The 14,151-nt window shown below is 40.2% G+C and overlaps 1 protein-coding gene across 12 annotated transcripts in view; it reads left to right on the top strand.

The window, feature by feature from the left end:
• KALRN (kalirin RhoGEF kinase) overlaps positions 1 to 14,151 on the top strand; it is a 684,488-nt gene that overhangs the window by 452,418 nt on the left and 217,919 nt on the right. For all 12 annotated transcript variants that reach the window (XM_017855309.1, XM_017855307.1, XM_017855308.1 and 9 more), the window contains exons 26-28: positions 4,456 to 4,525; positions 7,345 to 7,434; positions 12,472 to 12,564. In XM_017855309.1, the coding sequence (XP_017710798.1) occupies positions 4,456 to 4,525; positions 7,345 to 7,434; positions 12,472 to 12,564 (253 nt within the window). The remainder of the gene's footprint in view (positions 1 to 4,455; positions 4,526 to 7,344; positions 7,435 to 12,471; positions 12,565 to 14,151) is intronic.

The raw sequence follows: 14,151 nt of genomic DNA, 5'->3' as shown, positions 1-14,151 counted from the left end.
TAAGATTTTAAATAAAATTGCTAGCACTATCTTTCTCTCTATCAATGATCAATTCTTTAGACGTAATTATCATTGTTTACTTCAAGTTAAAGTGACCAGACCAACTGTCCTTGGGTCATAAGTCAAGTAATGGTTCTCCCTGAGTCATCATGGGTATACTTGCCACTGCTGAAACAATAAAACAGTTTTATATCGTGTGTGGAATGTCCTGATCCAGGCTGTTTTACCATTTATTTGACTATTCTTAAGGGAGAACGGCCCAGGCTGGGCACAGTGTCTCATGCCTGTAATCCCAGCACTTTGGGAGGCCAAGGCAAGAGGATTGCTTGATCACAGGAGTTTGAGACCAGCCTAAGCAACACAGCAAGACCTCATCTCTGTTATTTTAAAAAATTGTTTTAAATTTTAAATTGAAATGTGTTTGTGTGTATATGTGTGTACGTGCATATCTATATGTGTGTGTGTGTGTGTGTCTGTGTACCTGTGTATGTGCGTATATATGATGATGAGGCAGATTGATTCTTTTCTCAACAAAAAAGTATATTTCCCTTTGGGTCTTAACTTAAGTTTGATCCTCAATTATAACATTATATAGTGCTTTTTAAAATTTGCACTTTAATGGTCATATTAAGTACATATTAGTTTAAATGTGTCACTTGTAGTTCTTTAAAAGGTAGCAACAAATATGATACTTTTTGACTTTGAGCACTACATACGTGCATTTCTGAAGCCCAAATATCATTATAATTACTCTATCATTCAGGTCAGAATACTCTAAAATCACGTATGTGAGGACAAACTGCTTACTGCTAGGAGTCCCCCAGATTTTTTTAAATGGCTTTTTTCTCATTACTAAAGCAATGCTCATTTATTGTAGAAAAAATTAAATTACAGATGGACAAAGAAGTTATCTATTATTCCATCAACCATTGTTAGCATTTTGGCTTTCCATAGAGGACTTGCCAAACATTTTTAATTGCACATATTTATTTTTAAACTCCGAACAATCTCATTCTATGTTGCTGAAGGAAGAACACACAACACATACATGAAATCCATAGCCACTTGTAATTAATTATACTGCCAAAATGTGTGGACAATAGAAGCTAGGTAAAGTTAGTCAAATAACATTTTGCCCCTCTATGGTACAGATAAGTAGTAGAGTAATGCAGAACACTTTATATCGTTTATCTTTTAATTCAATTTTTGAAGGTAATGCATTCTCACAGTTTTAAAATCAAAATTAGATAGAAAAGTAAACATTGAGAAGTGTTGTCCACCACTGTCTTCTATTCTGTTCCTTTACCTGCTTCCCTGTGGTAAAGTCTTTTCTTAGTTTCTTGGGTTGGAAATAAGAACACGTAATACCTACTGAGACAAAAAGTTGCATTTTCTACATGTTCTTCTGTACCTTTTTCCACTTAGTTTCTCCCAGAGTTCTTCTGTATGAAAACATAGAGAGCTGTGTCTTTCTTTCATAGCTGCATAGTATACAGTTCTGTGGATGTACCATAGTTTAAATGCCTTGTTCTTTACAGACGATCTTTTGCTTGTATAAACAGTGTCACAGTTAATACTCATGTAGGTAAATCATCTTATATGTGTAGACATAACTACAGGAAAATTTCCACAATTCAAATTGCAGAGTCCAAAGATAAGCACATTCATGATTTAATCGGTGCTGTCAAATTGTTCCTTGTCAAGATCATAGCAATTCCACTTCTCTCAGTATGTGTCCCCAAAGCCTCATAATCACTTTTTATTTGAAAAGTATTTTGTTTTTTAAAGCAAATACCATTCTAATAATGTTGGCTTGTTAGAATTTATATCCTCTGAACCCAAACCAATGATTTAATACATTATTTTGAAGTCAGTGTAATTATTTATTTATTATTTATTAACATGGAAAGGAGCCATGGCACAGATATCCACACTGGCAGATAATTCAGTTGTAATTCGATTCAGCTTTGGAATATAGTGTGACTTTTTACCCATTAAATTTTCTTTCCTAATCGTGTCTATATTATAAAACATTGTTTAACACATAGTTTTTAGTACAAATTGGCTACTGGTGGAAGATGGAGGCCAAAAATTAGAAAGAGGCCAGTATAGCCTGAGTTTTTTTCTACTTTATCTCTGGGATAGCGATATTTTATTTTGTTTCTTTGAAATAGCTCTATTATTTAAAATATTTATGATGTGCTTAGATTGCTTTTGTAAAAAAGTAGATTCTTACTTGCTAATAAAAGTCCAACACAAATAAAATATTTTATTATTTATTTTCATTCCTAGAAATGTTCACCCCGAAAGAATATTATTTTAAGTAGCAGTAATTAATCAATTAACATACATTTTATTTATTTTGATCAAAATCTTTATTTTTATTCAAAATATGACAAATAACTTTGTGGAATACCCATATTGTTTTAATATATTCACCCAAAATTATATTTGATAGCATTTTACAATTCCAAAAGGCAAAAGCTCTGCTTGCATTTTTTGTTAATGAGATTGAGGAAATGTTTATTCATTCATAAACGTCACTGACTTCCCACTACGGGCTACACATTGAGTGTGTACTTTTTTTTTTTTTTTTACTTAGTATATGTATTTATTGAATAATTTTATGTAAGTCAATCTGAATTTTCAGCAATCAGATTTTGTCTTAATTCATATTTAAGATTATTCATTTCAATTTTAATCTAAAATATGTGTAAGATCATAACTACTATTTTATTTATTTCATTTCAATTTTATCTGACATATAATTAAAGTCAATATTAAGATACCATGTGGTTAACAAACTTTTTTTTTTTTTAGATGAGTGATCTGGAATTTATTTAACAGCAGTATTAAAGCTAAACAAATTGGGCATTGAGTTGCCTGAAAGATGTAAATTTATATATCATCTAAGATATACAACCCTTTTGAGGGCACCTATATTATATAAATAAGTAATTATAATACACACATACATATTAATATACATATATATTATTATTTAAAAGCATGTGGATTATTTCTTTTTTATTATTATTATACTTAAGTTCTAGGGAATGGCATAAAAGTACAGTTTGTACATATGGTATCTTGTGCCATGTTGTGTGCCTGCACCCATTCACTCGTCGCACCTCCAAATTCATCATTTATATCAAGTATAACCCAATGCACCCTCCCCCCCTCCCCCTCCCCATGATAGGCCCCAGTTGGTGTGATGTTCCCCTCCCGAGTCCAACTGATCTCATTGGTTTCAGTTCCCCACCTATGAGTGAGAGCCATGCGGTGTTTGGTTTTCTGTTCTTGTGATAGTTTGCTAAGAATGATGGTTTCCAGCTGCATCCATTCCCTACAGAAGGAACCAACTCATCCTTTTTTTTTTTTTTTTTTTTTTTTTGAAGGCGGAGTCTCGTCTGTCTCCCGGACTGAGTGCGTGGCCAGATCTCAGCTCACTGCAGCTCCGCCTCCCGGTGTTTACACCATTCTCCCTGCCCAGCCTCCGAGTAGCTGGGACTGACAGCGGCCCGCACCGCTCGCCTGGCTAGTTTTTGTATTTTTTGTACAGATGGGGTTTCACCGTGTTAGCCAGGATGGTCCTCAGATCTCTGACCCGTCGTGATCCGCCCGTCTCGGCCTCCCAAAGTCTGGGATTAACAGGCTTGAGCCACCCGCACCCGGCCAAACTCATCTTTTTTATGGCTTGCATAGTATTCCACGGTGATATGTGGCACATTTTCTTAATCCAGTCTGTCACAGGATGGCATTTGGGGTTGATCCAAGTCTTTGCTATTGTGAAATAAGTGCCGCAATAAACTAGTTGGCATGTGTCTTTAATAGCAGCATGATTTATAATCCTTTGCGGTATATACCAGTAGTGGGATGGCTGGGTCCATATGGTACAGTCTAGTTTAGATCCTTGAGGAAACGCCATACTGTTTTCCATAATGGTTGAACTAGTTTATCAATCCCAACCAACAGTGTAAAGTGTTTCCCCCTATTTTCCACATCCTCTCAACACCTGTTGTTTCCCTGAACTTTTTAATGATTGCCATTTAACTGGTGTGAGATTGGTAATCCTCATTGTGGTTTGATTTGCATTTCTCTGATGGCGAGTGATGAGGCAATTTTTTCCATGTGTCTGTTGCCGCTGAATGTCTTCTTTTGAGAAATGTCTGTTCATATCCCTTTCCCACTTTTTGATGGGGTTTGTTTTTTCTTGATATTTGTTGAGTTCTTTGTAGAATTCTGGATATTAGCCCTTTGTCGGATGAGTAGATTGCATACATTTTAATGAAATTAGTTCCAACATCAAAAACTGCACCTCGCCATCTGTCGCTTAGACAGTGGAGAAGCCGTGTGTACATAATTGAGAAGTTACGGTTGTGCTGGCCTCAGTGCAATCCTCTGGGGGGTCAGCTGCACAGAGGTGTCTGATTCAGTCTTTTTCTCCTCTTGCAGCATCTTCCTCAAAGAGCTGGAGAAGTACGAGCAACTGCCTGAGGATGTGGGACACTGCTTTGTTACCTGGGTAACCTACCTGAAATCCTTCTCCCACTGCCCATACACATGGCACCACTCTTCAGTGCCTGACCTAAGGACTGGGGTCATTGCCAGTCTCACACAGGACCAGGGGCTACTGAGAGGGACCACGAGTAGGTCTGAGAGAAGCCTTGGGAAAAGTTCTTAGACATCAGGATTAAGCTCCATCTTAAGCTGTCTAAGAACTTTCTAAGATTGTGAGGTTGGAAGAGTGGAACAAGACTACCACCCCTGGCAGAGGAACTGCATCAGATCAGTCCATTAGCTATTGTTACAGGATATGGATTAGGGAATTAGAACTTTAGGAAGCCACCTAACCATTTTTTTAAAATTTATCTTTAATTTTGTGGATACATGGTAGGTGTATATATTTATGGAGTAGACAAAATATTTTGATACAGACATGCAAAGTGAAATAAGCACATCATGGAGAATGGGTGGGGTGTCCATCTCCTCAAGCATGTATCCTTTGGGTTCCACCTAACCGTTGGTTACATTTTCTTCTTTAATAGAGAAAAATAGATTTTTTGGGTATCCATCCCAATTCTGACCCACAAGATGAGTGCCTGGTCATCCTCCTTCATGCTATTGTCATGGGCCAAGTAAAGGGGCTGAATGTACCAGGTTCTAATTATATAAACTGAAACATTAGTCTTCGTTGGCTCTCCACTCCGCATTATTCTGAACTCAGGCTCATGTACAATATGTGAATGCAAACATCTCCAGGGAAGTCCACTTAGGACACTGAGTGCAAACATGCAAGTCTTCCCCCGGGGTCAAGCGTTCTACTATTTCACAATTACCTGGTAATAACTTCCACCCTTAAGGGGCTAATTGCCTTTCAAAGTGTCTTCATGATTCAGAGAGATTATGTTCTCAACAGCCCTATGTGGTAGGCAGGACTATGTTTATGTTTTGGATTTTAAAGATGGGAAAATTTCAGATGAGATAGGAAGTTAACTAGTTCACTGACACGTAATAAATATCGCAGCCAGTCCCACAGCTCAAGACCTGACTCCCAGACAAGCTTTTTTTCATGAAATCTTAAGGTTTGCTTTCAAGCACTCTTTTTTCTTCAGAAAGTCTTAGCTACCATTTTATTTTTTCCTAATACATTTTCTACCTCTAAATAGATGAGCCAATGCAAAGCCCATATTAATGCTGATAAATAATTTATGACTCCTTGCACAGCCAACATAGAGAATGACAAGATTGACCATTAAGTAAAGGGGTTTTTTTTGCATCATCTTTCATGAAATTTGTGGATTTCCTTTACAATCAGTCATAAGAATGATTTATCATCATCTCCTAGGGATGATGAATAACCTCCTAGGTAGTGTATAGCCCTGAAAATTGGTTTCAGAATTTTTTTGTGATTGGATAAAATATTCACCTTTTACCAAGAATTACCCCAAGGTGACTTTCTTAAGTCTCATAATCTTAATATATGAGTGTAATGCAGAAATGAAGGGTAGAAGAAGTTGTTTATAATGTATTAAAAGGCAGTGGTCAAGACCAAAAAGCCTAAAGTCAGATACCCTACTTGCTACCTGCTAACTGCGGGAATTCAAAGTCACTTAACCAATCTGTGCCACAGTTTTCTTATCTGCAAACTGGGGATAATAACAGAACTTACTGTATAGAGGTCTCATAAGGACCAAATGAGTTAATACATGTAAAGCTCTTAGAACAATGCTAGCATAAATGAAACCTGCTGTAATAAACACATATTTGGGCTGCTGTCTCAGAAGAGGATGCCAACACAAAGTTCCAAAGGCACTGAGATGGGTAGCATTCCACCAAATAAGAAAAGTATTTGGTGGCCAAAATACACATACCTTTCCCAGTAACACTAACCCAGAGAGTTTTCAGAGTCTTAAATTTTCACCCAGCCATAAGGTTCTTGGCTTGAAGTAACAATCTGGTTAGGAACCATTGTTTAGCCTCTGCCCAGGGGGTTACTCTGCTTTCTTTTTCCCTGTCATTGCTCTGGGAGGTTGGGGATGGCATAGTTCCTTGCCATGCCCCTCCACCTTTGTCCAATGGAGACATTTAGAGTACAAGCAGATCTACCTCTGAGATCATACTTTTTTTTTTTTTTTTTTTTTTTTGAGATGGAGTCTCGCTCTGCTGCCCAGGCTGGAGTACAGTGGCCGGATCTCAGCTCACTGCAAGCTCCGCCTCCCGGGTTTACGCCATTCTCCTGCCTCAGCCTCTGGAGTAGCTGGGACTACAGGCGCCCACCACCTCGCCTGGCTAGTTTTTTGTATTTTTTAGTAGAGATGGGGTTTCCCCGTGTTTGCCAGGATGGTCTCGATCTCCTGACCTCGTGATCCGCCCGTCTCGGCCTCCCAAAGTGCTGGGATTACAGGCTTGAGCCACCGCGCCCGGCCTGAGATCATATTTTATCTTCGTTATTTGTTTTTGTATTCAGAGCAAATGCTGTCCTTTTTCAAGATGGGGAGCACAATTGTAATCAAAAAAAGGGGTAAAATCTGTAAGTAAGTTCTGTCTAACTTCAGAATATATCAGGATATATGAATTGCTTTTTCTGATTCTTTCTAGCACAAACTAGTATTAAAATGAGCTCAGTTCCAGAAGCTTTCTGTACATGCCGACAGTAAAAGACATCCCAATGTCTGTTAGGGGACCATGGAGGCTGGATGAGCATAGAACATTTGCCATAGAAAATCTAGACACTGGCATCTGAGGGTTTTGACTGTACAGCCCTTGCTGGGGCGTTCAGCATGGTGGACAGAAGGGAGCAACTAATGAATGCTTATCTATTATTATCTTTGTTCTTTTTAGGCAGACAAATTTCAGATGTATGTCACCTACTGTAAAAACAAGCCTGATTCCAACCAGCTTATCCTGGAGCATGCGGGCACCTTCTTTGATGTAAGCTGTGGTTTTCTATTCTTGAGCAGCTGATGAGCAGGTGGAAATGCTTCTCTGCTTTGGCATAATGGATGTTTAGCTATCCTTTTTTCCTAAATTTTCTTTACTGGCCACTCCAAACCTTAAGCATGGGAAAAAAACAAAAACAGTGTATGTATTTTGTTATATCCCTTCCTATCTTGACCAGTGTGATTTTGGACAAGGCAAATTTGTCTCCATGCCTCCAAACCAAACCTAGGTAGCCATAAAGCACATGTTTAGAGAAGGCCCACTATGATGCAGTGGTTGATTAATATATTTCACTTCCGCTTCACATACAGCTCTCACAAACGTAGTGTTTCCAAAAGTGTGATCCTTGGACCTCAGTCCACGTCTATTAAATCAGAATCTCTCAGGGGGAGCCCAGCAACCTGAGTTATGAGGAGGCCTCTGGGTAGCTGAAGCCCACTCAAGTTTGAGAATCAGTTCTCTAATGCAGTTGATTCAACCTTGGCTACACATTGGAATCACCTGGGGAGCTCTGAAAAAAACTGATTCCTGAATCCCATGCCTGAGGTTCTGCTGTGATTGGCCTGACTGTGGCCTGAGCATTGGGATATTTTAAAGTTTCTGGTGACAGTGATGTGCAGCCAGGGCTGAACACTTCTACTTTAACGGAAGCCAGGAGAAGAGTGAGGCTGATGTGTCTTGTCAGATCCTTTGGTTTGGAATGATGACACAGTCCTGTTGGGGAATGGTGGGATCTATTTAGTGCTGGTTCCCAAAGAGAGTGACCTATTGGCTTTATAGTAAGCCAAATCCAAGGGGGCCCTGCAGGATTCAAAGGATGAATAAGAGGGAAAGATGAAATTGGGGAAAAAAGAAAGTTTAGTGAGAGGCAGACTATAGCAGTGAAGGCCGTTTTGGCAGTCATATCAGAAGTGACAGAAACTAGAAACAGCACTTTTTAAAGGTTATCTATCTTTCTGCCTACCTGTTTTCATTTTTTTTCATAAATCTTTGGATGTCTACTGTATGCAAGATAGTGGGCTAGGCCCCGTGGAGAATATAAAGACATTTAGACATGGCTCTTGTACTCAAGTGTACAAAAGACACCTTCCCTGAGCATCTTTCTAGCCTGGCACTGCCTCAACAGAAATGATTCTACAAATGTCATATTGCTCAGTAAAGAAATGGCTCTTGAACGGAAAGAAGCCAGATGAGGAAAAACGCACATGATTTTTTAAATGGAGCATTAATATGGAAATGGCTCTATGTGTCTCACACTAGAATATCTTGGGTTAGATTTGGCACCACAGAAGAACCCAAGAAAAGTGCTTCTCTCACCTGATATTATTGGGTATCATATTAGATGCCCTATGCCACCATTACATCTGATTGAGAATCTTTTTCTCTTAGGATGCTTCTGTTGCTTATTCATGAGCAATATCCAGAAGGGTCTTTTTGAAGCTTTAAATGCATTGTGTCCTGTCTTCCACTTAGCACTTTTCTGACATCCATGTCCTGTGCTCTGAGCATGCCTCAAACTCTTCTGCTTCCTATCTTTGCTTACACTGCTCTTTCTGCCTAGGATAGATTGTGTCCCCTCCACACAATACAAACACACAAACACACACACCCTTCTCTCCCTCTCTCTTCAAAATTCTTCGTATCCGTTAAAGTTCACATGCTACTTCCTGCATGAATCATTTCCTTTGTACTTTGTATCTTTGTCATAGTATGTATAATGATTTGCCTTTTGGCGGGTTAACAATGCACCTTTCTGTTACTCACATCTCCCTCCACCTGTGAGCTCCTTGAGACCTTATGCCTGATGCATTTTTGTCACATCTGAGTGCCTGTCACCAGACTATATTTTCCCTTAGTCCTACATACCTTTCATCCCCATTTCTAGCCAATTTCTATGCTTTGATAAGTCAGATGTATCCCCAAATTTCCCACCCTATACCCCATTTCCAACATAGTGCCTAGTGAACCTCTACATTAGTTGGAAAGACTGATGGAAGCCAGAAAACCAGTCCAGTATGAGTTCTTCAAGTCTGCCCCGGAAGTGGGAATGGAGGACAGTAGACTCTCTGGATTGATTTCAAAACTATCCAAAAGGCATAATCTTTGCAGTTTATTTTCATTCCATCAGAAGAGTTTCCCTAACTTCTACAATTAGGAACCATCTGCTTTAGGCCCTCATTCCATAAATGCGATAAACCCTTGATAAACGCAGTCACCTAATATCCATGACTGTAAAAAGAATGCAGAGAATTTAAAGTCCTAGAAAGGCTTACACATTCACATGATCCAGAATTTTTGACCCTAAATGTGAGAACAGCATGGGTGTGATGTCTAAGCTTGGTTTGACTGATGTAGGCCCCTCCCTCTCTGCTCCACATGCAGCCTTCCTAAAGCTGGGCTTTTCGTCAGAGAGGGAAGAGTGCCAAAGGTGAATTGTTGCTTGTGCTTTCTTGCCAAAGCTCCCAGATAAACTCACAAGGTTCAGTTGCCTGAAGAGAGTCAAGCTGCAGCTGTTTTGCCCATCATCCTCAAACAAGCCTTGTAACTACACACCTCTGGGGAAGAGGCAAATAGTGGCAAAATTACTACTTTCGGGGATAGAAATCATTTCTTATAGGCAATGGAATAATTTTTAAAACTGTTATTATCTCTTCTCAACCCTTCTTCATAGCCCCATAACAAGTCCTATCAAGTCCCTCTTTAAAATATTTCTTTTATTCTTCCTAATACTTTATTCTCACTAATTCCAGCTTAGGGCATGCCCCTACATTGCATACCTGGACCTATTTTAAAATAACAGCTTTACTGAGAGATGATTTCAGATATCATACATTTTGCCCATTTAAAGTATGAATTCAGTGTTTTTGTGTGTGTGCTCACAGATACGTGCAACCATCCCTACAGTCGATTTTAGGACACTTTCATCACCTTCACAAAGCAACCCTGTATCCTTTAGCCATCACCTCCCAGCGCTTCACCACAAACCCCCACCCCCAGGCAACCAATGATGTACTTTATGTCACTACAGATAGATCTACTTTGCCTGGACATTGCATAAAAATTGAGTCATAATACATGGTCTTTTGTGACTGGCTTCTTTCACTTAGCATAATGTTTTCAGGGTTCATCTATGTTGTTTCGTGCATCAGAGCTTCATTTCTTTTTATGTCCAAATAATATTCCATTGTATGAATATTCTACATTTTGTTTTTCCATTTATCAATTCATGGGTATTTGGGTTTTTCATGCATAGACCTAGAATTTGAATTGCTGGACCATGTGGCAACTTCAGATCTACACACCTGGGCTTTTGCAATAGCCTCATAACTTATCTCTGTCTATTTCTCCAAGATTTACCCCCATGTTGCTATTAGCTATATATTACTCTTTCTGAAACGTTACTTTCATCATGTGTTTTTTTCTCTTTTTTGTTGTTGTTTGTTTGTTTGTTTTGAGACAGGGTCTCTCTCTGTCACCCAGGCCGAGTGCAGTGGCATGATCATAGCTCACTACAGCCTTGACCTCCTGGGCTCAAGCAATCCTCTGACCTCAGCCTCCCAAGCAGCTGGGACAAGAGGCACGTGGCACCATACCCAGCTAATTTTTGTATTTTTTGTAGAGATGGGATCTGGCTATGTTGCCCAGGCTGGTCTTGAACTCCTGGACGCAAGCAATCCTCCTGCCTCAGCCTCCCAAAGTGCTGGGATTACAGGCATGAGCCACCATGCCCCACCCATTTCTTCTCTTTAAAATCTGTGATGCTTTTCCATTGAAAAACTTACCCTCATATCCTAACTCTTTTCTAACTCAAACCCATCAATGACCCAGCCTTGCATATCTAACTTTATTTTTCACTTTTTATAGAAGGTGGGTGTGCATCCTCTGTACCATTCAGTCATGGTCCTCATCATCATATAAACACACAATGATTATTTCAGCTGATACATTTTGTGTTTGATGTAAGTGAGTGTCATTTCTCCAACCTTTTACTTAACCCACCCCACCTGCCCACCTCACCTCTTAGCTCCAGATGAGGTTGAGGGCTTGTCTCTACTAACCATCTGGCCACTCCCAAACCCAGTAATCACTCCCATTTTTATTGGCTGTACCATTTCCTGTATTGTCCTTTGTTGATCTCTAGTTCATGTGCATTGAGTATTCTCAGCTAGACTGTAAGCTTTTTGAGGGCAGGGACAAAAATGTATCTTTTTCTGCCACTTATAGCCCCTAGACTTTGGGGAGTAGAAGATCATTTTGGAGGTAGGATAGAGAGTAAAAGGAGAGACTAGAAGCACAAACAGCAATTGGAGGCCATGGCCTTAACCTGGGCATGAGTGATGAGGGTGATGTCCCTGGAAATGGAAAGGAAAGATTTGTCACCAGGGATAACAGACGAGAAATGACTAAAATTGACTCCGTGGTTTCTAGCTTAGGAGACCTGAAGAATGAAGGAGGTGCCATTGATCACTATGAAACATTTATAAGAATTAAAGTGATGACCCTAAGTTGGGATGTGTTAAATTTAAAGAGAAGGATGGTATTAATAAAGGAGATATATCCGTGTGCTATTTTAAGGAGACTGAGGGCAGGGAAAGACTGATCAGGAGCCATCAGAATGGAAGTCAGAGCCTCATTCTCTGCCTTCCCTATACTCTCTTCTCCCCTTTTTGGAGCTGATTTCCTTTCACTCCTACTTCATCTCTCCTTACCCTCTGCTCTGTTATTTACCTTATTGCTCTCTTTTCTACTGCTCTTTTCTCCATTTTTGTTCAATTTCTATTAGTTTCACATACTTGCTTCTTTCCCTAACCCTTCTCTCTTTTTAGTCTCTCTCCTATTTTCTCTCTATATCCATCTTGGTCTCTTTTGTTTCTCTTTTGACTCCCTCTCCCTATCAAAGAACATGTTCTCAAACTTGTCTACCTTTTTCTCTTTCTTCCTCTCTTTGACCCCTGCCTCTCTCCTTTCAGAACACACACATGCACACGCCCCTCTGTGTCTAATTGCACCTTGTTCTCATCCCTGCAGGAGATACAGCAACGGCATGGTCTGGCCAATTCCATCTCTTCCTACCTAATTAAGCCTGTCCAAAGGATCACCAAATATCAACTTCTCCTGAAGGTACCTCCCCTCCACATCCCCCTCCACTGCCTACCGCCTATGGCAAGGGAGTCCCAGCTTTGGCCCGTAAGGATGGGAATGCTTCCACCTGAAGACCTTTCTTCTACCTAGAGCAGAACTTCAGCCCACACTGGCGTTGCTGTCCTATCCCATGGAATTCCAGATGCCTATTTTAAGGCAGAAGGGGAAGAAAAGGGAGCAGGAATAAGTTGTGACTATTTTCTCATCTACTTACCACTGCAGAACTTTTAGCAATTGCCTTCTCAGGCACTGACTGGCTCCTAGAGGCTTTCTTGTCCCTCCTTACAGAAGCAGATTCTTCCTGGTAGCCCCCGCTTTTGATGAAATCAAGGGTCAGAGTCTGGCCAGGCACAGTGGCTCATGCCTATAATCCCAGCACTTTGGGAGGCTGAGATGGGCAGATCATTTGGGACTGGGAGTTTGAGACAAGCCTGGCCAGCATGGGGAAACTCCATCTCTACTAAAAATACAAAAACTTAGCCAGGGGTGGTGGTGTGCACCTGTAATCCCAGTTACTCGGGAGGCTGAGGCAAGAGAATCACTTGAACCCAGGAGGCGGAGGTTGCAGTGATCTGAGATCACGCCACTGAACTCCAGCCTGAGTGACAGAGTGAGACACAGTCTCAAAATAATAATAATAATTAATAAATAAAAGGTCAGAGTCCTAAGGGCAGTGCCAGTTTACATGGATAGTTGAGGCCAGGGTGGCACCTACCATTGTCTTAATCTCTGTGTTTGTCAAGACGATGAGGATTTTGAGGGAAAATAGTCAAAGGGTACATATTAAAACACAAGAGTATTCTTATATCTGTAGGTTCTCGCATGTTGGAGTTCTTCTAGAGCCAACCAAGAGATCTGGATCTTCCTTCAAAACCTTTTCTTTAAAAGTTAAATAACCAAATATGCAAAACACTAAGTAATTTGAGTTGATCCTTCTCATATAAGAATGCACTGATACATTGAAAATAATGTCATTTCCACAGAAAGCCTGGGGAATTGACACAAGTAGTTAAATAACCCCCATCTATATTAATTCCTAAAGTTTAGGGGTAGAGTTTTCCCTCATTTGAAATATACTGCTGGTTGCTCCTTTAATGCAAAGATAAAGGGATAGTAGGGGACATGTTATAAGTACATTGTGTAATTTCAGAGAAAATCTGATGTAATTCAGCTCCTGTTTAGAGATGCCTGCAAAAATTTGCATAATCTCATTTCACTGAACTTGAAAACCAGTCTAATTTCAAATCCGCCATTCTAGTCACACTGGAGTGAGTTCACCATTCCCAGCCCATGGAATCTCCCTGGCTTAGCACTTGAGGTTCCATGATGAGAGGCTTGAGGGCAACAGTGCAGTGAAGGTGCAGGAGCCTGTGCCCTGGTAGGGTTTTCTGTCCTCTGAGTCAGAGTGGGGCCGTGCCACATCATTTCCCTTCAACGTCCTCCCTGCAATTCTTCTCCTTCCTCATCTCCAAGAAGAGGCTATGGGCGTTTGCTTCCAGGATTCTAGCCATCCAACCCTGTGGAAATGGCTTAAAGTGTTACAACTGGACATCACACCCTCGGCCT

Source organism: Rhinopithecus bieti, unplaced genomic scaffold (genome assembly GCF_001698545.2).
Source record: "Rhinopithecus bieti isolate Rb0 unplaced genomic scaffold, ASM169854v2 scaffold_39586, whole genome shotgun sequence".
NCBI lineage: Eukaryota > Metazoa > Chordata > Mammalia > Primates > Cercopithecidae > Rhinopithecus > Rhinopithecus bieti.
This window is presented reverse-complemented; position numbering and strand designations above follow the sequence as displayed.